The 23,354-nt window shown below is 45.9% G+C and overlaps 1 protein-coding gene across 1 annotated transcript; it reads right to left on the minus strand.

Annotated features, from left to right (window-relative positions):
• Window positions 1-503: 503 nt before the first annotated feature.
• On the minus strand, window positions 504-22,857 carry LOC118796472 (centrosome and spindle pole-associated protein 1). Its single transcript, XM_036555357.1, has 31 exons — window positions 22,791-22,857; window positions 21,677-21,778; window positions 21,060-21,132; window positions 20,817-20,920; window positions 19,844-19,924; window positions 19,081-19,179; window positions 18,292-18,647; window positions 18,088-18,180; window positions 17,811-17,906; window positions 17,213-17,304; window positions 16,574-16,670; window positions 15,959-16,016; window positions 13,931-14,268; window positions 13,497-13,615; window positions 12,466-12,556; window positions 11,515-11,632; window positions 10,472-10,619; window positions 9,940-10,083; window positions 9,681-9,793; window positions 7,904-8,053; window positions 7,342-7,485; window positions 6,932-7,042; window positions 6,571-6,637; window positions 5,586-5,712; window positions 4,858-4,994; window positions 2,440-2,577; window positions 2,303-2,346; window positions 2,075-2,138; window positions 1,328-1,431; window positions 920-1,118; window positions 504-831 (listed from the first exon to the last, which is right to left on the minus strand). Exons 2-31 carry the CDS (start codon window positions 21,722-21,724, stop codon window positions 626-628), a joined length of 3,759 nt encoding a protein of 1,252 aa, XP_036411250.1. The 5' UTR covers window positions 21,725-21,778; window positions 22,791-22,857; the 3' UTR covers window positions 504-625.
• Window positions 22,858-23,354: the final 497 nt, after the last annotated feature.

The following is a 23,354-nucleotide window of genomic DNA, read 5'->3' on the forward strand; positions in this document are numbered from 1 at the left end:
GTAAAATTAAAAAAAAACATTCTATGTTAAAAACTACAACTTGTGTATATACATATATACACACATATATTGATATCACAATACAACAAGCTGAATCAAAGAACCGGGGTCTCCACTACAGACTGTAGCAAAGCTGCACTGGAACCAAAGAATGACACAGCCTCAAGCCAGAGCTGTCCAGCATTTCACCAAGAACGTGTGACGGAACTCCAGCTGCTGCCTGCCACGAGAACAAAGCATGCATTGACCAGTGCTGCTTCGCTCATTTCTAAGCTGACCCATTGTGTGCTCTGTCTGATGTTATTTTCCCAAAGTTTGTCTAGAGGCTGCACAACCTACTACAGGTCCACACAGCGCTCGAATCAGCAGCACTAAAGCTACATATTTCTTGGACATTTCAAGTTTAACTAGTACAAACAAATACGTAACTTCTAAAAGACGAACCAGAGAAATAAACCTGTGTATAAATTTGATGGAAGAGTCGAAATTCAGTTATGGGGGTCTAAAACAAGCACGCTTTCTTAAAGGAAAGACTGTCATGACAAGGTGTCACTGCGGCTGCATGTACAGAAGGCCACCGCAGCACGTGCGCGGAGCGCTGAGAGCGAGCCTGGTTTGGGGGGCCTCAGCCGTGGTACGTGGAGGGCCCCTCCCAGGCCGCGGAGTCTCTGCTGGACGGCCTCTCCCTGCGTGTGCGCCCCGCCATGAAGCGCTTCAGCGTTTCCGAGGTGCCGGGCCTCATCCAGGGCTCTGTGGCGTAGGTCTCCACCGAGTAGCGCCTCTCCGGGGCCAGCTGCAGGAGGCTGTCCGCATCGTCCGAGGAGGCCTCCCCTGCGGGCCAGCGGCAGAGAGCACCGTCACCGAACACGGCCGGCGGCGGACAGCAGGACGCCGGGGTCTCTCTCGGCGCGTCACTCACCGGCTGTCCAGCCCTGGCTGCTCATCTCCTCCAGCCTCTTCATCCTGCGCTCGTTGCGGTCCCTCACCTGCTCCACATTGAAGCTGGCCAGAGAGTGCAGGGACTGAGCGTCCGGCTGCCCAGCAGGCTTCAGCTGCCCAGCAGGCTTCAGCTGCCCAGCAGACTCCGGCTGCCCAGCAGGCTCAGGGGTCCTCGTCTCCTAGAGACCAGACCAAACATGGCTATCACATAAGGGGGCCCTTTCCAGACAGACACCTTTCAGTTCTTTAAGCACAAAAAAAAAAAAAAAATAGTCAGACGTTTGGAAAAGATGTCAGTCTGTGTTTTGACCGTGCTCTTTCAATGCATGTGTGCAGATGGAGGGATTACTGAGGATCTGGATATCTCCACTCATTAAGCAGCACTTACATTGTCATAATCTGTTCTCTGTCCTCTCCTCCACTCTCGTGCAGAGGGCGGCCCTGCCCTCAGATTGCTCTCTGGGGGCACTGGGAAGGTGTCTCCACTGGAATCTGAAGCGAATGGCACGTGAGATAAATCACAGTTTCAGCGACGCATGGTAAAGACTGTGACATTTTGAATGAAAAACTGTTAAGTGGGATGACCCTGGGTGTGTTGATGTAGCTACTGCTTCAAGCCAAATAGGTCTCTATGCCCTCTCCTTTCCCCCCATGCCAGACGGGCTATTCTCGCTCGGGGGGCCTCCCACCCTTCCTCACACGCTCTAGCAGCTCTAGTTTCACTGCATCTCTCTGCGCCTGGCCGTCCGCGCAGTCAGCTGCCTGTGTTTGGCAGGCGGGCCGCCTCTCGGACTGGCACCAGCTGTCTTGGTGCGATGCCTCGGCTGCCATGTTTATATTGGCAGTCCATCTGTGCGTGCCCGGAGCTCCTGCCCTCGGCTGTCGACCTGCAGCTCCGGCTCTTTGTAATCGGAAGAACCCCCCCCCCCACCCCTGCTCTGCGGCAGCTGCAGCCTGGCAACACTTCACCTGCTCTGCGCATGGCCAGTGTTCTGGGATCATTTCAGAAGGAGGACTGGCCAGCCTGATCTGAAGCCTGACTCAAGGATGGCACTGCAGGCCCCCGACTAAGCTATGCCGACTGTCTCCAGGACAGGCACGGCAAGTTCAAAGGGTCACATTAAAACTGGCTCACCGATAAAGGCACTCTCCGATTCCAGCAGGGAGCCTCTCTGGGGATTGTCTGCAAAGTTCCCTCTCTGGAAGAACAAACAGTCATTCGCTGAAGTGCATAACTATTAAAGGCGAGCTATTACAGCGAAAACCCACTTACCCAGGGTCGCCGTGTTGAGCGAAAACTGGAGAACGACTAAGAGTGTGTTCATCAGAAAAACTGTTACCCGGGAGCTTTCGTGCAACTCACCAAGTTGCGGGTGTGGTGCGTCGGAGGTGACAGGTCGAAATAATCTGCAGAGGAGGAGGACAGTGGTTAACGGCATGTGGTCATTATGGCGGTCTCTCTGATGGACGGGCTCAGGGAGCCGTCACTCTGTCACTGACCCCGGGCCTCCCTCCTCTTCATGCGGTTGATCCTCCGCTGCTGCTCCCGGAGCAGTGCCTGCTGCTGCAGCTCCAGGCTGTAGTCGTCGACCGGGGGGTCCGGGTACGCCTGCCGCACCTCCTCCCGAGACTCGCTGTCTGCAACATACACACACCCACACACACACACAATCCATTTCATTTACAGTTCCTTCTCAGACTATTAGCGTTAATAGTCACCAGTGTAGAATAGAGGTAAGGAGCCTGGCTTGGAACCAAAAGGTTGCCGCTGGGGCATTGCCGCAGTACCCTTGGGCCCGGTACTTAACCCACAACTGCCTCAGTAAATATCTAGCTGTATAAATGGACAACATTGTAAAAATTGCAACCGATGCGTGTCACTCAGGATAAGAGCACTTGCTAAATGCCAATAATGTAATGTAAGGCATCAGATGGGAGTGGCGAGTATGGGAAGTATGCCAATACAGAATGTGTATGCAGAATTTCTGAATGTAACACAAATGTAATGACAGTGAAGCAACAGTTGGTGAAAATGAATGACTAACATATGTAAGTACCTGTGGATAACAGTGTCTGCTAAATGACAATAATGTAATGTAATGTAATGTAATTGTAAAAAGATAAAAATAACAGCTACCGCTTGGTGTGTCATAGTGATGCAGGCAGGCAGTTTCTCTCAGAGCAGGTTTTCCCCCTCACATCCTACAATGCAGCCAGCCTTTCTAGTATGTGCCTTTCCGGGACATCAAACCTGTCCCACACATTTGTGTGCAACGGGAAGAAAGTGGCTCAGGCACGGAACTAATCCCGGGAGGTGCGCCGAGGTCAAACGTGGCCGGGCCAAAATCCCTCGTGTCAACCATAATAAAAAAAAGCGTATCTGTTAGGTAGAAACTTGCTGCCAGATCGTATTAAAGGAAGAAATGAATGTGTGCTGAAGTGTGAAGTTTTTATCCCCTGCCGAAGAGTCACTTGAGTTGCCATTCCCAGGAGGGCTTGTCATGTCGACCGCCGTGAGACATGGTCCCAGCAGGGTCTGTTATGCGTTCTGCGCTGAAACACGGGCTATGACTCAGTCCCTTCGTCTTACGTAACACTGCACGATGCATGAGGCAGACTAGGGGATGTTTCCGTGGGCAAAGCTGTGTGCCGGGACGGGGTGACCAGATCGAAGGCCAGCGTGGGGGGCGGGAGCGAATGTCCCGCCCTGGTGTGTCAGTGGGAGGTTACCGGAAAGGCACCTGGGGGGGGGGGTGGGGGGGTTGCGGTCGCCTGCTGCTCACGGCAGACGCAACACGCAACAGCTGTTTCTGTCTATTTGCCTGAGAGTGAACACATCCCCTTCAGGCTACATCTTTACTCTGCATTTACATGAATTCATTTTGCAGACGCTTTTATCCAAAGTGACTTACAAGTGTGGCAGACAACAACACAAGCAAAAAGCCATGTAAGGGGTCAACAATATTATAAGTACTGCATGACCAGGTGTCAATAGTTGGCCAGACAAGACAGAAGCTAGCTCGTAGAGACACAGGTGCATTAAACCATTACATTTACTCTGGAGGTACCCACACATACACAGTGCTTAACTGTTCGACTACATGATGCCTGCATTGAGTGCTTTACTCCCGGCTTGTGGAAATGTGGACATTGCACGTTTAGGCAATCCCCGCCACTGCACACATGCATACACAGATTCTAACTGGGAATTCGTTCAAACTCATTTCCTTCATTACAGCCCGTCTCCTCTGGTCTCTATACATGCTGCCAAGCTCTGATATGGTGGATGCATTTTATGACCGTAAGGAATCCTCAGGCCATTCGTTAATGACATTAGCTCGGCCATGGCCAGAATGGGGTTGACTTTGGGAGATTCTGCAGTTTTCATGCTGGGCAGATGAAATGCATTGGTAAGGTCGAAAATAAATAAGTTGTGTTTTTTTTTTTTTTTAAACAGACTGGTGTTTTGACTGTCGAGAGAGAGGCGCCGGCCTCATATAAGCACCTGCCAGTGGGAGAAGATCAAACACAACAGCTACCCGATTTCCAGCACCCCCAACTCACAACGCACTGTTACACTACATTATTTATCTGACTGGCAGACGACCTTCTCCTGGGCAACCTACAGAGCTCAAATCATACATATTATCCATCCATGCTGCGATTCCAGTTAAGTAACTTCCTCAAGGGCGCAACAGCAATACGCCTGCTGGGAGATGAACAAGCAAACTTCGGTTACAAGCCCAATGCCTTAACCGCTTTGCCACGCTGATGCGAGTTTGATAACAGTGAATGAGATGGACAGTTTTACTGCAGACAGCAGGTGCAGGTAGAGAGATACCACCTGGAAATAGCTGGTGGAAGAATATGAAGGGCAGTCATTACAGGGCAGCGATGGAATGCGCTGGGTTATCTTGCCTCGGTATTTGAGCTCGTTGAAGTCGCGGATGTTCTGGAGGTTGATGGGCTCGTTGGTTTTGGAGTTTCTCCTGACTGGGGCCTGCATGCGCAGCCTGGCCATGTCAAACACGTCCACCTGCGGCCGCTCTCTGCGCCTGGAGACAGCAGGCTGTACTGAGTCACTGAGCACACAGCACGACAGCCTGAACACGGGAGGCTACAGTCTGAGCACACAGCACTCCTCCCTTGATACGCAAGCCCTTTGCAAGTTCTCTTCTCCTTTTCTTAAAAAAGAGCATAGCATTCTTTCTGAATATACTGCATATACCATAGCCATGATGCTACTGTACTATTTGCCTCAGAACTACCACTGCATTCATATACTTCAGTATGTGCCAAAGCATGGCATGAAGGCTATAAGCTGCTTATAAACCTTATAAATCCTCTGACTGGCCAAGTCAAGGATATACTCCCATCTATCGAAAAGAAACACAAAACAAACTTTTAAGGTAGGCCTTGTTATTAAGTATAAATGACAAACTAATCTATCCGTCGAATCAATTTTTACAGCAGTAGGATATATCAACCATTAAGAGCAGTGACACCATATCAAACTTCTAGACTACTTACTCATTTTTCATATGTTTATAGCGGGGAAAAAAATTTTAACATCTATATGCAATTACTGAATACGACTACAACAGATATGTGGAAATCCCTACACATCTATGCCAAGCGCCGCCCACCTGACAGCGGGGGGTGTGTCCGGCTCCTCCCTCTCCGTCTGCAGCAGCTGCCTGTCCAGCCGCTTTTGCTCGCTGCGCAGCTGCCTGCGCAGGGCTGACAGCTCGCCGATCACGCCCGGCTGCTCCTCTAATGGACGGACGGAGAGAAAGCACAGGCGCACCGGCGGCCTCTCAAAAACCAGCTGGTGAAAATGAGCCACATTTAGGGGAGCTCACTTCCCCATCTCCGCTCACAGGAGGGGCTTTTTAAACCGGACCCGGGGGAGCTAACGGCGTGTGCAAACATCTCGGCCTTCTGTGCGCACAGCTTACAACCGCTTTATTTCCACATCCACTTACTACCCCCCTAGGTAGCCAATTCCTGAGTGTGTGTTTGTTTCAGCTGTACAGATCTGCAGAAGGCAAGGATGATAGGGTGAGATTTAAAAAAGAAACCCTTTAACATGAGCCGATGGCGCTTTTCATCAAAAAGGCAATTTATCAATTTACCTTCTAGCGTACAGCTGATTTTATTGCCCTTTTATTTAAATTACCTTTTTCTTTGCAACCAGTATGCCTGTCCTCAGTCAGGGAAATCCAATTAACAGAAATATGTACTGAAATACAATTTATTAATCACAGTCACCACTACAATGCAACACTGTGGTCTATGACATTTTTGAATTACCCGCACGTTAAAAACCATTTGAAAAGATTTTTGATAATAGGGAAGTGTGGCTGTGGGGAATGCATTATGGCCATAACCCACAGACAGGACAAAAAAAAAAAAAAAAAAAAACAGTGATCAAGTATGAAATTCAATGTTGTTTTTTTTCCCCAGAAACAGATAGGAATAATCCAAACTAAACCAACGTTTAAATGTCAACGTTAGGCCGTCCCGAAAATGGTTTGATGAAAGGTGATTCGGCTGTGTGACATCTGGATTTGAAAGGCCATTTGAGACAGAACAACGAGTGGAACAGCAGTAGGAGTGAGTCCGCTTTACCTGCGGCTCTCAGCTGGTTCCTCCGTGCCGGTACAGGTGGGGAAGGCGGTGCCAAGATGGACTGCTCCTATGGAGAGAGGGGGGGCATCACTAACAAACTTGGGAGATCATTACTCATTCATTTTCACCAACAGCTTCTTCACTGTCATTACATTCGTGTTACATTCATAAATACTGCCTACACATTCTCTATTGGAGTATTTCCCATATTCGCCACTCCCATCTGAATTCCTGTAGTGTTTGTGGACTACAACTCACTCGAGATGCCTTTACCCGACGATGTTCTGAAGACCCTGCCGCACTTCATTCTAAAAAGGCCCCTGAAATGGTGTAGATGACTAGATAACCGCCAGACACTCACAGACAGAGTGGTGGTGGACCGATGGCTGTCCACGGAGCGGGGTCTGGATATGTGCTGAGAGGCGAGTCTCTTCTGCACGGCTGGGATTGGTGGAGATGGCTCCCGTGGGATCTTCCCAAAGGAAAACGAGTGAGCGCGTGAGTTTGACAAAGCCTTCAATGTGGCTAATTGTCCTAGTGCTTTGTGACATTGTGGGACCCAGCAGAATCGTTAAAGTCTCTTACGAAGTCACATCGCTACGCAAGTTTGCGTGTTGCTCTGCAGAGGCCCTTTGTATGGCGCTTTTAGGACGCCTTTGCCAGTTTGGTACAGAGCCAGGCAGCTTTAATGCAGCTTCCACAAGCCTGTGAGGGTTCGCCTGCTCCCTCAAAGCGTGCGTGTGTGTGTGTGTGTGAGAGAGAGAGCCGTACCTCCTGCAGTTGGGCCTGCCTCTCCCTCTCCGTCTGCTGCTTCAGAGCAGCGTTCTCCTTCTCCTCCTCCTCCCGCTTCTTGCGCTCCTCCTCTCTGCGGCGCTCCTTCAGCAGGCGGATTTGCTCCTCGTTCTGGGCGTTTTGCTGCCGAGGGAAGAGGCGTTACCCGGCACAGCGAAGCCCGTTCACGCGCGCCGACATTAGCGCCGCTTATTTTACCCGTGACCACGGCGTAGCGAGAAGTCGTAGGACCCCAGAAATGACAGGCTGTGGTGGGCCTCCTCTGAATTTCAGCACAACAGACCTCTCCATTGGCTATAATCATGGCAACATCCAGACCTTATGACCTGCAAGCCTGGAGGGTTACTCTCTGCCACGTCAACTGCTGGCACTGCTTTAGTCTACTGCTTTTACCCTACTGTGCTGTTCAAGCAGGAGAGTGAAAAATAATGAGAAACTAATAGGTTAGTCTAATAAGAAAACTAGTCATGCTTCATGTTTTGGGGTGTTGGGAAACTAGAGAGGTTCCCTTTTGTGCTTTCTGCGCAGGGAACACACAGACCTCCCTCTCCTTGCACCTCTTCCGCTCCTGCTCCTCCTCGTATTCCTTCTGCATGCGAGTCCGCTGCTCCGCCAGCCTCTTCTCCTCCCTCTCCTCCTCCAGCCGGAGGCGCTCCCGCTCCTCCGCCTCCTTCTGCCGCTTCTCCTCAATCTGTCCCCAAACACAGGCAGAGAGTCCTTTCTCAGGCGATCAATGCCGCTTAATGCAGCCCCAGAGCTGTTCACCACTGTAGAGTTCTTTTCCACGTGTGAACCACCGTCTCTACGCTGGTGAATAGCTCTGAGACTATGCAGAGCGGGTGGTTTACATGTGGGAAAAGTCTCTATGCGGTCTCAAAGCTGTTCATCAGTGTCGTCCTCTCACACATAAACCACCCACTCCATGCCATCTAAGAGCTATTCACCAGTGTGAAGTTGGTTGTTCACTTGATGGTGCGTTGCATTCACACTTCAAATCTATCTGTCTGTATCTATACAGACTATTCCATGTTTGATAAGCAAAAAAGTTGGGAGATTTGTAAGTCTTCAAGTCCCACACCACAAGTTCACTTTTACATGGCTTCCTTTGAACAAACATAGGAGCTCTTTTCACAAAAAATGAAAGGACACCATATGTAAAAGTTGACCGTTTCCTCATCTATTACTTATCAAACAACAGGGCAGACTTTTCAAAGGTCAACAATAAAGCATAAATATGCATGAAAATGTGGAACTCCAGATAAGGCCTATTCTCTTGTTCATTGCACACTGAAGTAAAACTACTTACTGGAAAACAGACTCAATGAAACAATGAAAAAACTACCACATTAAAGATAATTACATCTGGGAATGTAAAGGATTAAAAGCCAAAAAGAAATATGGAAATTAAAATGACTCTGGCTCCGCTACTGAAGCTACAGCTGGATGCACAGTGCAACAAAAGAATGAATGAGTTTTTAAAGGCAACCACATGTATGCAATAGTAACAAAGACTCCGACAGTAAGCTGCACCATTAGCACAAATACAGTGTTTGCTGAAAGCAAGTTTCCGTGATTTCCTCCACTCCAAGTGCAAGGGAACAAGTAAGAGCAAATTAACACGCAGACAAATTCCTTGCGTGCGAGGAAAAGCTTTTACCAACATACCTTTGAGTGTCAGAGTGCTTTCAAACACTCAGAATAGCTGGAATGCTTGATGCTTTTAAACATGAGCACACACATTGAGATGTCTAACTGTCGAGTGCACATAATAATGTAAATATAAGCATCTGTCTAACACCTTTGAAATACTTAATGAAAAAGACAAGCAGAAACAGCTATGTAAAAAATGTTCATGTTTAAAAAAAAACATTTTCGTTTATGCACCTGTATGTGAGGATATACAGGGCATCAACAGACAGTGTTTATGCATTTTTAAAAAATTTTTGTTCTTGATTAAATGTTTGATTAATTGATCATTCATGACGGATTGTAATGTGCTGTTCTGTAAGCACTACAATTCATCACCTCATTAACCAGAGGTCAGGTGATGAGGTCAAGAAAATCAAGGAAGAAACACAGAACCAATATACCCCATGCATCAAGAGAAATATCTGTGTCATGAGTTGGAGGTTTGATTAAATCAGTCCATTGACTCTGAACTGTCGAGCCATTACTGCCAAACACAGTTCGTTGGTGACAGGCTATGATCTGCCAGACCAGTAGTTGCAGCAACTGCCCGTTGGATTAAATGGGGAAAAAAGCCAGGGTCAAACATGCATGTGTGAACACGTGTTCAGAACCCCTGAAATAACACACACCTGCTGTCTGAGGTAGTCCCTATACTTGTCTTGCTCGTGAAGCTGCTGCGGTGTAGGTAGATCTGTAAAACCGCTGCCTCGGGCAAACGCAGACATGTGGGCATAGGAGAAACCTATCAAAACAAACAGAGGTGACTCATAAGCAGTTATATTCCAGTGCTCTCCTAAAAAAGCTGATTGGGAATGGAACAGTAGAGTGATGCATTATGTTCCAACAGTTTTTGAAAATCTTCTTCCCCCTCAGGCCAGATCTGCTTACCCGAGATTTTGTGTGCCGAGGGAGCCCCTTCCTCCCCTCGCGGTGACGGGATGTTCCTGCTGACAGATCCCGCCGCCCTCTTTCCTCGAGAGTCGGGGTTCAAGTACGCCTCTTCGTTAACCTTGTGCATTTGGTTCAGGTCAGCTAGAGGAACAGACCACCACCGTGGACAGAGCAGCAACAATAAGCAACTTCCCATGAGCACACATCTCCTTTTGACATTTGGAGAACCACAACGCTCCTCCACCATCCTCACTACATTCTCGGCAGAAATCGTGCATCTTCTTGTATCATTAATAAGTGATGACTGCTGCATAGCAAAAGCTTGGGGGATTTGCAGAGTAATAAGTCTAGCTGAGGAAGCTGACAGCCTCTGCAGGCTACAGAAAGTTGAAGGACAAAGAAATGTGGATGGAACTAATTACTGTATGTGAGTGACATGGATTTCAATGGGAAACATGTGCTGTCCTATGCATGTTAATCTGACGGCTGCTGAGCATCGGGGGAGAGAGACAGGACGCCACAGACGTACTGATGAGATTTCCCTTGCTGTCTCGGAGGGGGGCGCCACCCCCGCCCTTCCCCCAGGGGTTGTAGGCCCTCATCTCCGCTTCCAGCTTGGCCTCGTAGCGCTCCTTCTCCTCCTTCTCCCTCCTCTTCCGCTCCTCCCTCTCTTGCAGCTGCGGCCAGGGTTTGAGTGCGGCTGTTAGCGCATTCTATTACATTACTGTCTTTTAGCAGACATTTTTATCCAGAGTGACTTACATAGGTTACAGTTTTAGCCATTTATACAGCTGGATATTTACTGCGGTAGACGTGGGTTAAGTACCTTGCCGAAGGGCACAGCAGTGCCCCAGTGGGGAATCGAACCAGCAACCTTTTAGTTACTAGCCCTGCGCTTTACAACTATGTCATACTGCTGCCCAATATTAGCTCCATATTAAAATATTAGCTTCTGAAATGAAGATGCTGTTGGGTCATTCACTGGTCTGACAAATAGGCATAGAGAAAACATTTGCCTTTTTGATTCTTGGTATCAATGGCAGTGTTATTTTAGGCAAACATGCTTTTGAGTGGGATGAGCGTCTCCTGCTTAATCCTCTCTGAGCTATTACAAGCTGCCACTAACCTGACTCATGGTGCTCATGCATTCCTGGCATCAGCACAAGTCAACTCAGCATTCAGCATCTCAATTCGATACCCTGTGCCCTACCACAGCAATTTATGACTCCATTCTCACAAAGTGGCATTTCTAATCAACTAATATCTCATTCTGCTGCTCCCAGGACTCCTTATGTACTTCTTCCCCAGAGACCAGTGCTGAGATAGGGAGTTGAAGTACTCAGCAGATCCAGCTGTTGGTGGGAATGGGACTTCCCTAATCCCTACCCTCCAGGCCTTTGCATCCATCACTGCAGGCTCATGGCACTGCACAGAAACTCATCTGGAGACCCATGATGCACTTGATGGCAAAAAAAACACTCTCCTAGGCTCTGGCCAGTAAAGAAGGATTTATAATATGTGCAGTTGCTTGTACAGATTACTGCCTTCCATTTGCAAGGTGAATGGGTGTACCTGTTGTTTGAGTGCTTCCTGGTAACTCAGCATGCTTTCTTTTGATGGTTTGGGCCTCTCTGTTGGAAAGGCTCCGACCCCAATCCCGCTGGGCGCAGTGCCCGTTTGACCGGTCGCTCTGTGTGAAAGACATTTCATAACATTCGAAAAACCTGGTCAAGCTCTCAGTGCATCTAAATGAAAAGACCTAAAGTGTTTCACTATTTGTGACCATGCACGCACTTAAATTAAAGAATGCCTGAGAACTTGCTTTGCAATTAAAAAATGATTAAAAGCAAATAAAGGTTTATTCAAAATACCGAATTTCCTTGCTGTTAGGGGAAACTCATTTGAGTTGTGCATTCACTGTAAAATGCAATCACAGCCATTAGGTCTGCCGTCAAGAGCTGTGTGGAACTGAGGGATTGTTTACACTTGAGGAGCCTGTTTAAGTAAAGCCTGCCCTATGATCAGATCTCTTAGCATGCAGCCTTCTTCTGCCCGGTCCTTCCTCTTCCAGAGGGGTGCCTGTTTGCAGAGGGCAGCGACGGCAGTGACTCAGCCTGACTGACTCCGCTCCGTCCCTCCAGAGGACAACTTTGACCTGCGCCGCTCTCCGGCTCCACATGCTGCTGTGCGCCACAGATCAGAGGGCTACAACATTTACTCAGTGCACCCCCTGCTGGTGCTTAGGGGAACCTTCAACTTTGGTGAAGCTGCACACTGGTTTCAGTGTGGCACACTGACAGTTACTCTTTTCAACCAAGAAATAGCTCAGTGATAAAATCCATATATATTTAAAAAAAAAAAAAAAAAAAAAAAAAAAGAGAACATGCGTTGTAATGCCCCACGACATCGTCAGGGACTTGCAGCACTGAGAGCAAATAGGCCACTGCCATGTTGAAGCATATAGCATCCCACGCGTCCCGCAGAACCCGGGTCTCTGTGGTGGTGACAGAGCGGGAGACTCACTGTGGCTGGAGAGCTGCACCGCCATGCTGGGAGGTTCCAGGCCGCTGCTTCAGAAAGTCTGCGGGCTGCACTGCCCCCGCCACGGGCACATCTGTAAATCAAAACACAGCAGCTTCACCTCCTGCAGTATATCCCGCAATGTAATATATCCTGCCAATATCTACTGCTGTGTTCTCTGAATAAAAACATCTATTACTAAAATATATTGTCTCTCTGTTGGTTTTGGCAACTTTCATTGAAGTTTGAAAAGAGTATGATTTTTGCAAGAGCTGTCAGTACAAATCCGAAAAGGAGTGCTGGGTTAAGGGTTTAGTTTTGACAATATGGTATGGAAATAAACACCCTCGTTCAATAGGCCTTATGAGACTGATTTTAACATTAAGTCCAAACAAGTATTTTTCCCCTCCTTGATCAACTAACACAAGGTGATTTTACATTGTCAACGCATAGCTTCAGGGCCTTGCTGGAGCACTATCCCAACTTCCATGACAGACATTGTAGAAAACATGAGGGAAATGTGAGGCTAATGACCACAGAGAGCTGTGTCGCATGTGGCTGCAACAGGACTGCGTGGGAACGACCCGCTCCTCTCAAATTATCTCACCGAAACAGCCAGTGTGAGCCCAATTAATCACAACGCCAAGTTTTTACTATTGATCTGGTGACACAGTAGATCCATAACAAATGGTCAGACCCATCCATGGGGAGTTCTGGTTTCCAAGCCATCCTGGATGACTCCAAGTCTGACTGCTGAGTCACCAGATCTTTGGAAACGAGACCCAGAACAGCAAACAGTCCTGAAAGGCTGAATGCTTAGCCTCAGTTACTCTCACTGATAGCATACACACACTGGTTTGTTTTCCTCTATTATCCTGCACACATTATTCCTAAATGCCAAAATCTAGACAAGGGGTTGCACTGTAATGGTGACACCTACCCTTGGGTCCACCTGATGCATATTTATGTTTTGGGGCAAAAAGAAAATTCATTTTTGACGACATTCAGCTTGTTACTAAGGAAAAGAAGCTTACAGTATGCCAGGTTGGGGTCCAGTGGATTCCTGGCTCCGTAATAGTAGTAGGCCCCATCATAGGGAGTTCTGTACACATCAGTCAGAGTGGGTGGAGGTGGAGGAGGGACACCTGTGATTCTGGAAACAAACGGCCCAATACAACACATTATACAAGCTGGAAAGGGCTGATCAGGGGAGGGGAGGGGAGGGGAGATCAAACCATAATACCATAATCAAAATTATGCAACTTTTTTTCCTTAACTGAGCAGCTTTTTGGGCAATGACAGAGAAAAGAACAATATGCAGTCAGATACTGCAAACCCTCACACCGTGCAAAACACTGTTGATGCATCGGTCCTTTGAAAAGGACAGACAGACTGACAGATATCTAGGGCAATATACACTACCCTTGACTCAATAGGTAATAAAACTCATCTCATGTGAGTGAATTACCTGGGGGCGACGATCTCTCCCAGCGTGCTGGAGAGACCTCTGTGGAAGTCTTCGTTGAGGGGAGCTGCCCCACCCCCGGGCAGCCCCGCTGCTGCCCCCGTGCCCACCAGGGCCCCGAGCGCAGAGCTGTAGTCCAGCACTGGCGCCTGGAATGCCACACGAGGCCTGTCGGGGGGGGCCCTGTCCTCCACCGTGTCCGCAGGGGGCCGCTCCGCACGGCCCCGCCCACCCAAATCGGCCCCCAGCGCATCCAGGCCCAGCCCCGGCCGGTACGGGACGTCCCTTCTCTTGCCGTCATAGTCACGAGTCACTGCGCCAAACTGCTTGATACGATCTGGCTGTGAGTGGTGACGTGAGAAGGGCAACACTATGACACATCGATGTCACCACATTATACAAGAAACTTTCACTCACTACTTCACAAGAGGACATCTTTTTTACTTTCTACTTTGCCATTTATTCATACTTCCTTCAATATGAGTTCTGGGACATTGACTTTAAAGGGAGCAAAACAATCCCACGAACAGTGTCAGCCGCTGTCTTTTCTAACAATTAATCAAATGTTACAATGTACCTCCAATACACGAGCTTAAAGAATAAAGAAAACACAGCAACATAAAGCTTAGGTTCATGCTTCAAACAGAAGATTGTGTTATTTACAGAAATGAATAGGAGTGTCAATAAGAAAAACCACAAGAAACAATGACTACTGTAGCGTTGCTTTAAAAAAAAAAAAAAAAATAGAAAGTATGACATGAATCAGAGGAAGAAGCACTTGGCCCAAGTCTGCCCCCTACTGTTTGTTAAATGCACATTTACCTCCTCCCGGTCACGCTAAAAAAAACAAAAGCATGCTTTGTTATTGCACTCTGCTGGCACACACAAAATAACTTGCCATTTCATAAGGATTTCCACTTTACTTCAAAACTACAGACCCACATTTTCAATTGATTTTTGCCTTGTTTACACCGCTTGTTAAAAGCAACCCAATTCCACTTTTCTGTCATATCTGATCCAAATTATTTCACTCTGGTGTAACCAGCAAAAAAACTCACAAGATATCAGACATAACATCAAATTTGGACCCCATATATCTGTGGAAGTAAAATCTCATACAAACTGATACCTAGCAATGCCACCACCATGTGGATGATCAGATTGAATATTTTTAACGCTCAAGTGGTTTTTACATCAATCTCCGTATAACAGATTACTACTACTACTACTACTACAACTATTGATGACAAAAGTTAACTGTGAAAACACATACAGTGTTCTGGTGGGAGAGTCTTTGGGATAAGCAACTGCACAAGACCTCAAATGTTCCCCTCTTCATTCAGAAGTTAGCAATCCATTGCATCAATGCAGCCCACAACACACTCCCACCAGTAATGGTCCTCTACCACATCCACACCCCTCTCTGCAGCAGTAGCAGTTCATACAGCTACATATGCCACAATGCAACCATGGCTCTCTTTCTTTGTCTGGTCATCACAACAATCTTGGTATGTTCCACAATTTCACAAGGAGGTTGTGATTTTACCATCACGTAGGGTCTAGATGACTTTTGTGGTTCATTCACATGTAGAGGTCATTTCGACCCATAAGCATTTAAAATTAAGGCACTGGATATGGGTCGGTTTGAAAAGTGAATGTAAACCCTCAGGCAAAAGAATTGGATATGGACAAAAAATTAGAACTAAGTATTAAGGTCTGTAATGTAAACACAGACTCTGCTCAACCACATTTTGACACCATGAGAATCATCCTGATTTACTGTAGAAGACTCCTGAGTATAAAATAACCACTCTCCATCGAATTCAATCAATCCTTCGCACACAAAACCTTTCCCTTACATTCAAATTTCAGTTTTGAGGAACATCTTTTTTTTCCAGGAAACTATAACTAACATGTATATGTCATGATAATATATGGATTCATATTTTTAAACATTACATCAATTTAGCCCGTGTCAATGTATTTTCCACTGTGCTTGGTCATGACTTTTCCTAAAGTGGTAGTAATTACCTGCTTCTCTGGGTCAATGGCTCCAGTAGCAGCAACTCTGAGCTCCAGCTCTTTTTCCCTGATGGAATAAAAGGAGGGCAACAAATATACCACACCGAGTGCATGCCCTCTGAGTGTTGCACAACTGACTCTTCTCACATTATACTGCAAGATAAGCACTGCTTGGTAGACTGGCTGCAGTACATACAGCATCATCATGTGGCATTTTATTTTGCAGTGCAATGTGAAACTTCCTGTGTGGACAGCATTGTATTAAGTGAAATCCAACTGACTGATGCACACAACTAACATAAAACAGGTCTTGGTTTCCCAAATGCTGGCGGAGGATTTCCAAATAATGCCTTCATCCCCCTGTGTAGCCAATGTCACACCCTCTCCCTCACTGCTAACAATCTGTGTGGTGTCCAGCATGCCAAAATGTGTCAAACTGGTGCCACAAAAATAACTTCACCTTAGCATAAAATGAGGGCAGATGTGACATGGGAGAAGCCAATTAAATCCGCACAGCGCGACTGTCCAACCTCTCATATCCTTCAGGGCTCTGTCTTGTGAGAATCCTGACAACCAGAGAGAGGGCTCCAACTGACAGCCACTCTCTCAGACAAGTCCACTCACTTCCTCTTGTTCCTCTGCTGCTCGGCCATTTGTTCCAGCAGCTCCTGCCTGTACCTCTCCTTTCTCATCTGCACGGCTTTATCTTCGTCCCCGGCTCCTGCAAGACGTCGTGTCACATTGTGAAAACGTGAAATTTACATCGCAGTTGCAGCAGGGGTAACCTAGGTCAATGCACTCTGACTGTTGTTCCCACTGGTATGGTCGAAGGTGGTCAGGATAATATTACGCAACTGTTGAGCTTAGGCCTCTCATCAGGACGTGGGCTAGTCTGTCGCTAAGATTCAGCGTATACATCTGCACGGTGAAATTGCAGCCTGCACTGCCAAACCAGAAAAGTTCAAAATCAAGTACAGACTCTTCACTCCTACTTTAAGGAACATTAGAGAGAGAAAATTACATTAACCAGATGTCAGGGCACAGTCTTGTTTAAAGATGTGAAGATTTCTGTGCTGTGAAACCAGTTCTGTATTGTACAGTATGTATGCCCAATACACTGAAAGGTAAACATATTGAAACAGGTTTTCTGCGAAATGACCCTTCAACATACAGCACAACACAACACATAAGACACCAAGCTGTGCGACAGAAATACACATATGCGTGACCAAACTTTCTGCAAAAGAACACAATGGATCTCACCAATCATTAGTCCTGTGGCAAACTCGGCCTGGTCCTTGTTGCGTACCGATGCGCTTCTGTCACGGGGAGGTACTGGCCCCATCGCCTCCACCCTGATGCACAAACACACCCACAGAAAGCTCTGGATCCTGCTTGTCAGTCACACTTCTTTAGAGAGGTAAATTCCATGTATATCAATCTGGGGCACTGCTTCCATTTCTCTCCATCTTTATTCAGATCGCAAGCGGAAAAAGTCTGTCCATGGCCCACTGCCCAGCAGCCTGGATAAACAGAATGCTCTCCAGCCTGGATCAATGAAACTGCCCTGACAGACTCACTGAGTGCATCAGGTCCCTTTCCTCTCCTGTAAAGCCAGTCTCCCTGGCACTGAAAATAATTAATTAATGAAAATTAATTATATACACATACATAGGTAGATACTCTCTATTCTACGCAGTCTTTTGTGTATGACTGTGTTCCCCCTACAGCAGGAAGGAATAATGCTGGGATAATGCATTAAACAAAATTAATTGTAAACTACTGTATCTCAAATAATCACCACTATAGCATCCTTGCCCATTTTGATGGAAAAGTAACACTATTTTAAGGCAGTGCTTACTTTGGTTTGGGCTCAGACAGTGTTCTTTTTTTCCCCTCCCTACAGTCTTCTTCATCAACAACCGGAGGCTGCACCTTTCTCCTCTCCCACTGAGTCCTGAGGGAAACAGGTAAATCTCTGCTCAACATTGTTAGTCCCACAGGTCTTCATATTCTTCCGAAGCAAACTCTACGGTACCCAAAGAAAAAATGACGTGCACAAACCACAAGCAAATTAGGATCAGTAGAACAGCAGACAGAAGGCAAAAGCATCAAAAATCACATTCCTAGAGTAGCACCTGTTGTCATTCCTTGGCCTTCGCCCATAGTGACCCGTTTCAGGGTAGTCATCAGGGTCAATGATTCCTCTGTCTCTCAGCCTCGGCATGTCTCTGAAAAGAATAAATAATTAACAGTTAAAGTTTCTTCATTTCTGCATATTGATTTGCAAGAAATGCATGCATTGTGGCATGAGCAGTAAGAGACTGTGTTTTTGGCAGTACCCCTCGGGCCAGAGGTGGGACCTGCGCCTTGGTCTGTCTGCGTGTCCAGGCTCCCGGCTCAGTCTGGGCCTCCCCCTGTCCACAAAGTCCAGCTCCTCCTCAGAGTACTCTTGCTCGGAGTCAAAATCAAACCTGGACACCACGGGTCTCCTCCCGCGAGGGTCCGGCCCCTCCTCCCAGCGCCTGCGACCCTTGCGCGCCCTTGCCTGCGTCCCGGCCTCTGTCAGGGTGGCGGCGTCTCTCCTGGACGGGAGCCGCTCACGAGCCGCCGGCACTCTGGAGCCAGCCTGAGCGCTGCGGAATTCTGCGCGAGCTTTGGAGGCTGCAGGGCGCTCAGCGTCTCTATAGGGTGCCTGCTGCCAGAAAATGACAAACCAGAGATGCATGTATACTGCCCCACTGTTCTGCTGATGCCTGAGATTAGCGGGGATAAAGGCACTCACGTGGGATCAGCAGGTGTAATTCTCACATTAAATAAAAACTAGCTTTCGATCAAATTTTTACTTTTCCTCCCCCCCACTAACCTTTTCCATTTCCTCATTCATCTTCAATGCATGTCACATTCTGAAAACATCTTAATTCATGTTATTTTTAACTCTCAGCAATCAATCAGTGTTGCTGTTTGTTTCTGACAAATAAAACATGAATACTGTACTAAAAGAGAAAAAAAATCAAGAAAAACTATTATATTATAATTTGTCAGAACTCAAACATTCACATATTCACACCATGAGGCAAATCCAGGACTGGAGGCAGCTACACAAACACAGAGACAGGTATTGTACCTACCTGTAAAACTGTTGTTGCGTCTTGAACTACTTTTCCCTGTCGTCCTTGTCCTCTAAGGAACTGATTATACTCCTTGTTCCTTTCATTTCTTAATCTTTCCTGGAAAAACCAAACAAGTAGCTTTCAACATGCCATGTCAGCAACTCAATGTATTACATTTTTACAATACAATACAATTGAATTTTACATACGTTACATGCTAGGAATTAAAAAAAAAAAAAACGATCTTTGAACTTGATTGGCGCATTACAACAAAGTTCAGTGTCACATCATATCCTTACCTTATGAAAACGCACAGTCACAGAAAGTATGTAAACTCATAAATCGGTGCTTAATTCGTTAGTAGTGTGAGGACAAAAAAAGTACTTTTAGAGGAAAATCCGATCAGTTTAAGGCAGCTCATTTCTGTGCAGAGGGATGTAAACAAAGTGGTTGCTGAGAAACAACGAAATTTGCGCAATGTTATCCAACGACACCAATCAACAAATCACAGTTACTGTTAACTGATAAGCAAGCCCATTCATGCTGAGGGTGGAACGTCCTCTCTGCACCCATATGGTTTCCCAGGGTCTCTGAGCTTGCCCATTACCTCCACCTCCTGTTCCACTGCATTCCACCAAATACCCATGTAGCCCCCTTTGGATGTATGTAATGTACTTAAAAGGTGGTTTCATCCAGGGAGCACGTTACTTTTCACCCATTATCCATCTCTACAGACCTCCCCCTGATTGGCGCATTCCACTGTAAAGTCTTAGGTTTCTACCTGTGCAGATCTCCTCTCGCCAATGGGCAGGGAGAGCCCCTGCGCGTGTAGGCCCAGCTCACCAGCATTCACATCTTTTTTCTAGAAAATAAGGAAGAAGACAGGTCAGATTATCTGATAATGACAACAGTGGAATTTTATCAATGCAGATTTGAGAGATTTAAAAACCAGCTAATTCTGTAAAAGGGTGATGTGTATACATGTCCTCACACAACGAAGGAGTCATGCAAATTCGTGTTTTGGGTTTTTACCATTTGCATTTTTTTTAATGATCTATGAGGTTACTGAGGCAACCATTACAATTCTCATATCAGAATCACAAAGCCCTGTCCCCACGCACAATGCTATGATTCCGGCTGAACAACATCAATGTCAGATCAACAGAATTTCTGTTAGCAAGTAGCAACCAAATTAGATTTTCTCAGTTGAAAGTAATTTGTTAACAGGGTATCCCAGCCATATTGCCCAATAACAATTTAATAACTGCAGCGCAGAACATCAGCAACCGGGTGCCTACCTCTGAGGACTGCCCAATATTCAGGGAGAACTGAAAAAGTTACCTACCTTTTTTCCCCCTCGAGTTAATTCCTGCAAGTTTTTAGGAGAACTAATGAGACAGTGTGTTTAGAAAACTGAAGGATCTATATCTTATAACAGCTCCTTCAGACAGTCACCTGGAGAAAATGCAATGAGCTCGATGGTGTGCTGCTCATGACCTTTTCACAGCACCTTTTGGGTCTGCGTTTTACATTGTCGTACAATAATGTTATTAACCAATGATATTTTCTGGTCTCTTTTGGTCTCAGGCTCACATTTGTTCAGTATTGTGTGTTTTCATTTTATATGTAGTGTTGCAGCATGTACATATTTATTAGACATAATGGTGTCTCTGCCTCAGTATCAGTCACATTTGCAGTCCTACAGAAACGTTTCTTAATTTCACACTTTTTACTCCCTCGGTACAGTTGATTACCTGAGCCATGTAGCGTCTATAGTCCAGACGCAGCTCCTGCTGAAGCTTTTGCCTCTTCCTGTCATATTCTTCTCCCAAGGGCAAACTTAGGCCACAGTTCTCCTCTGAAAACAGGAAAGTACACACCAACTGCATGTGACGAGACAAGTGACTGCACCTCACAAATGCAACACATCACAGTCTCATTACAAGCTCACACACACAGACAGACTGAGAGAAACATCTGCAGCAGCTGTACAGTACCTTTCTGTGCTGAAAGCCACTTGGATGGAAGAATGTTCTCCTTGCCGGTGTCCAACCCACTGTCAATCTTTGTCTATGCAGATGACAAGTAAACCCAGACTTTTACGGAGCCTTAGCAATCACATTACTGATACCTCATTCTTTGCACATCTATATTTTTATGCACCACACATCCAACATCAAATATCCAACAGAAATCAAAGGATAAAGGATGACTACTTATTCCACAACAATCATTCCACAACTAATTTACTAATTTCAAATCAAATATTAATTTGTAATTCATGAATCAAGAACTTGCATCTTGGTTTGAAGCTATAGAACAACTGAATATTAATTCAGAGAATGCCCATTCATTGTTTGAGAAGGAAAAATTAAAATAAATGAATCCCTTACAGCACACAGGGCAAGTGTAAACGTAACAGGGAAAAAAACACTGATCGTCCAGCTTGCACGGTATCTTCCATAACTTACAAATTCATTTTGACATCTCAAAAAATTAAATTCTGTCAAATAAGATACACTTCAAGGCACAGTACAGCCTTCATAATGAGAATAAAATAATGATTAATTTCACAAGAAAAGTAATAGCAAATATCTGAAGCAGCATAACACACCCTTATCTCAAGGTAAGGTGGATCCGAATCGACCTTTTCTTTGGCCATGTTATCCCTCTCTTCCTCAAGAAATCTCTGAAGTTCGTTCGTTCCAACCAATTTCTACATCGGGCACATGAAACAAAAGTAAAAAATAAAATTCGTTACTAAAACATTGAATTAAAAGAGGTCTCCAATATTGCCATGCTCACAGAGAGTTTGTAGCACCTAGCTAGCTGGCTAGTTCGGGAAAGACTAGCAATTAAGTACTGTCGCTTTAACAATCGACTCGTTGTTAGGCAACCACACAGTAAACAAAGTGTGTGGCTAGGCCATACAACGCAGCTAGCAAGGCTAGATATCTGTTCTCTGTGTCAGTTTGCCAGTTAGCAAACATTTTATATTATGTTGTAACTAATTATCTAGCCAGTGTTGTCCCCAAACATGCTCAAAATAGATGTCAACACACTTGTGTCTAGATAGGAAGCTACCTGTATCCCTGTTAGATAGTTGGCCAGCTAGCTGATGTTAATGAACCTGAAAGATTTGTTTCTCCAAACTCATTAAGTTACCTCTTAGCTAGCTAACTTAGCTTGTTGAATAATGCTCCCAATGGCTGGTACTAACTACCATTCACCTTACCAAGATAGCAAACATGCCAGCAAGTTACTTCAATACTATAAAATGGTTAGAGAACAGAACAGAACACTACAGTAGCAAGATGACTCATCTAATCGATTAGCAGAAATACTGGTTAAACTTTCCGTCGTTTTGCTTTCATGAATGTCGATTTGTCAAAACAATGGTGGGGTCTTGGCTAGCAAGCTAACGTATAAGTTATCTAAAACATGTTCCCTGATTTACTACCTAAAACATTCAGTTTACTAAGGTTAGTTCAAAAGATGCAAACAAGCTCATTCAAACCAACCGGTTTCTTGGTCTGAACAGCATACCAACAAGGACATACAGCTTGTTAGCTAACGTTAGCCCACCAAGCTTACCAAGCTCACACCAACTAAATCGTCGCAACTTGATACCGAACAGGTGTGGAACTTAATGAAGCGGCAAAAATGCTGCCTAGATTTTGTGACAACACATTTAACTAATGATCGTTCAATCCTTTTGATGTGCTTACCTAGCGAGACAGTTTTAAAACGGCAACCCACGCAGTTAGCTACATCATTTCGCAGTTCCGATACCGGTCTTTATATTCTCTTATTGGCTCGTTCCATTTCCTCTGCTCCATCAGCCCATCAGTATTAATATATTTATATTAACATGAATATAATGTATTGTATATGCATGTTTATACTTTAGAATGTCGCCCTAAAACAACCCACATCGGTCGATCTACATGCCTTGAAAATCATCACAAGAAGACGATGTACAAGGTTGTGCAACGGTGACAACGCCAATAAACAAAGTCGACAACTACTGTTGATAGGTTTGCTGTGTTGATACCCCAATACAACAAAGTATGTGATCCCACTCTAGATTATCTTGTCAGACCCCCTTTTTAAAAGCCTTTCCCTGTCAGAGTGGTCCTCAACGCCTCCATTATATTACATTTTCGTCATATCGCAGACGCTCTTATCCAGGGCGTCTTTAAGTGTGTGAACGAAGTGCATCTAACAAAGTGGACAGGTGAGAGCTACAAGTTTGCCAGGCTGGAATGGAACAGGTAAACAACCAACAGGTC

The sequence above is a fragment of the Megalops cyprinoides genome, chromosome 2 (assembly GCF_013368585.1).
Source record: "Megalops cyprinoides isolate fMegCyp1 chromosome 2, fMegCyp1.pri, whole genome shotgun sequence".
NCBI lineage: Eukaryota > Metazoa > Chordata > Actinopteri > Elopiformes > Megalopidae > Megalops > Megalops cyprinoides.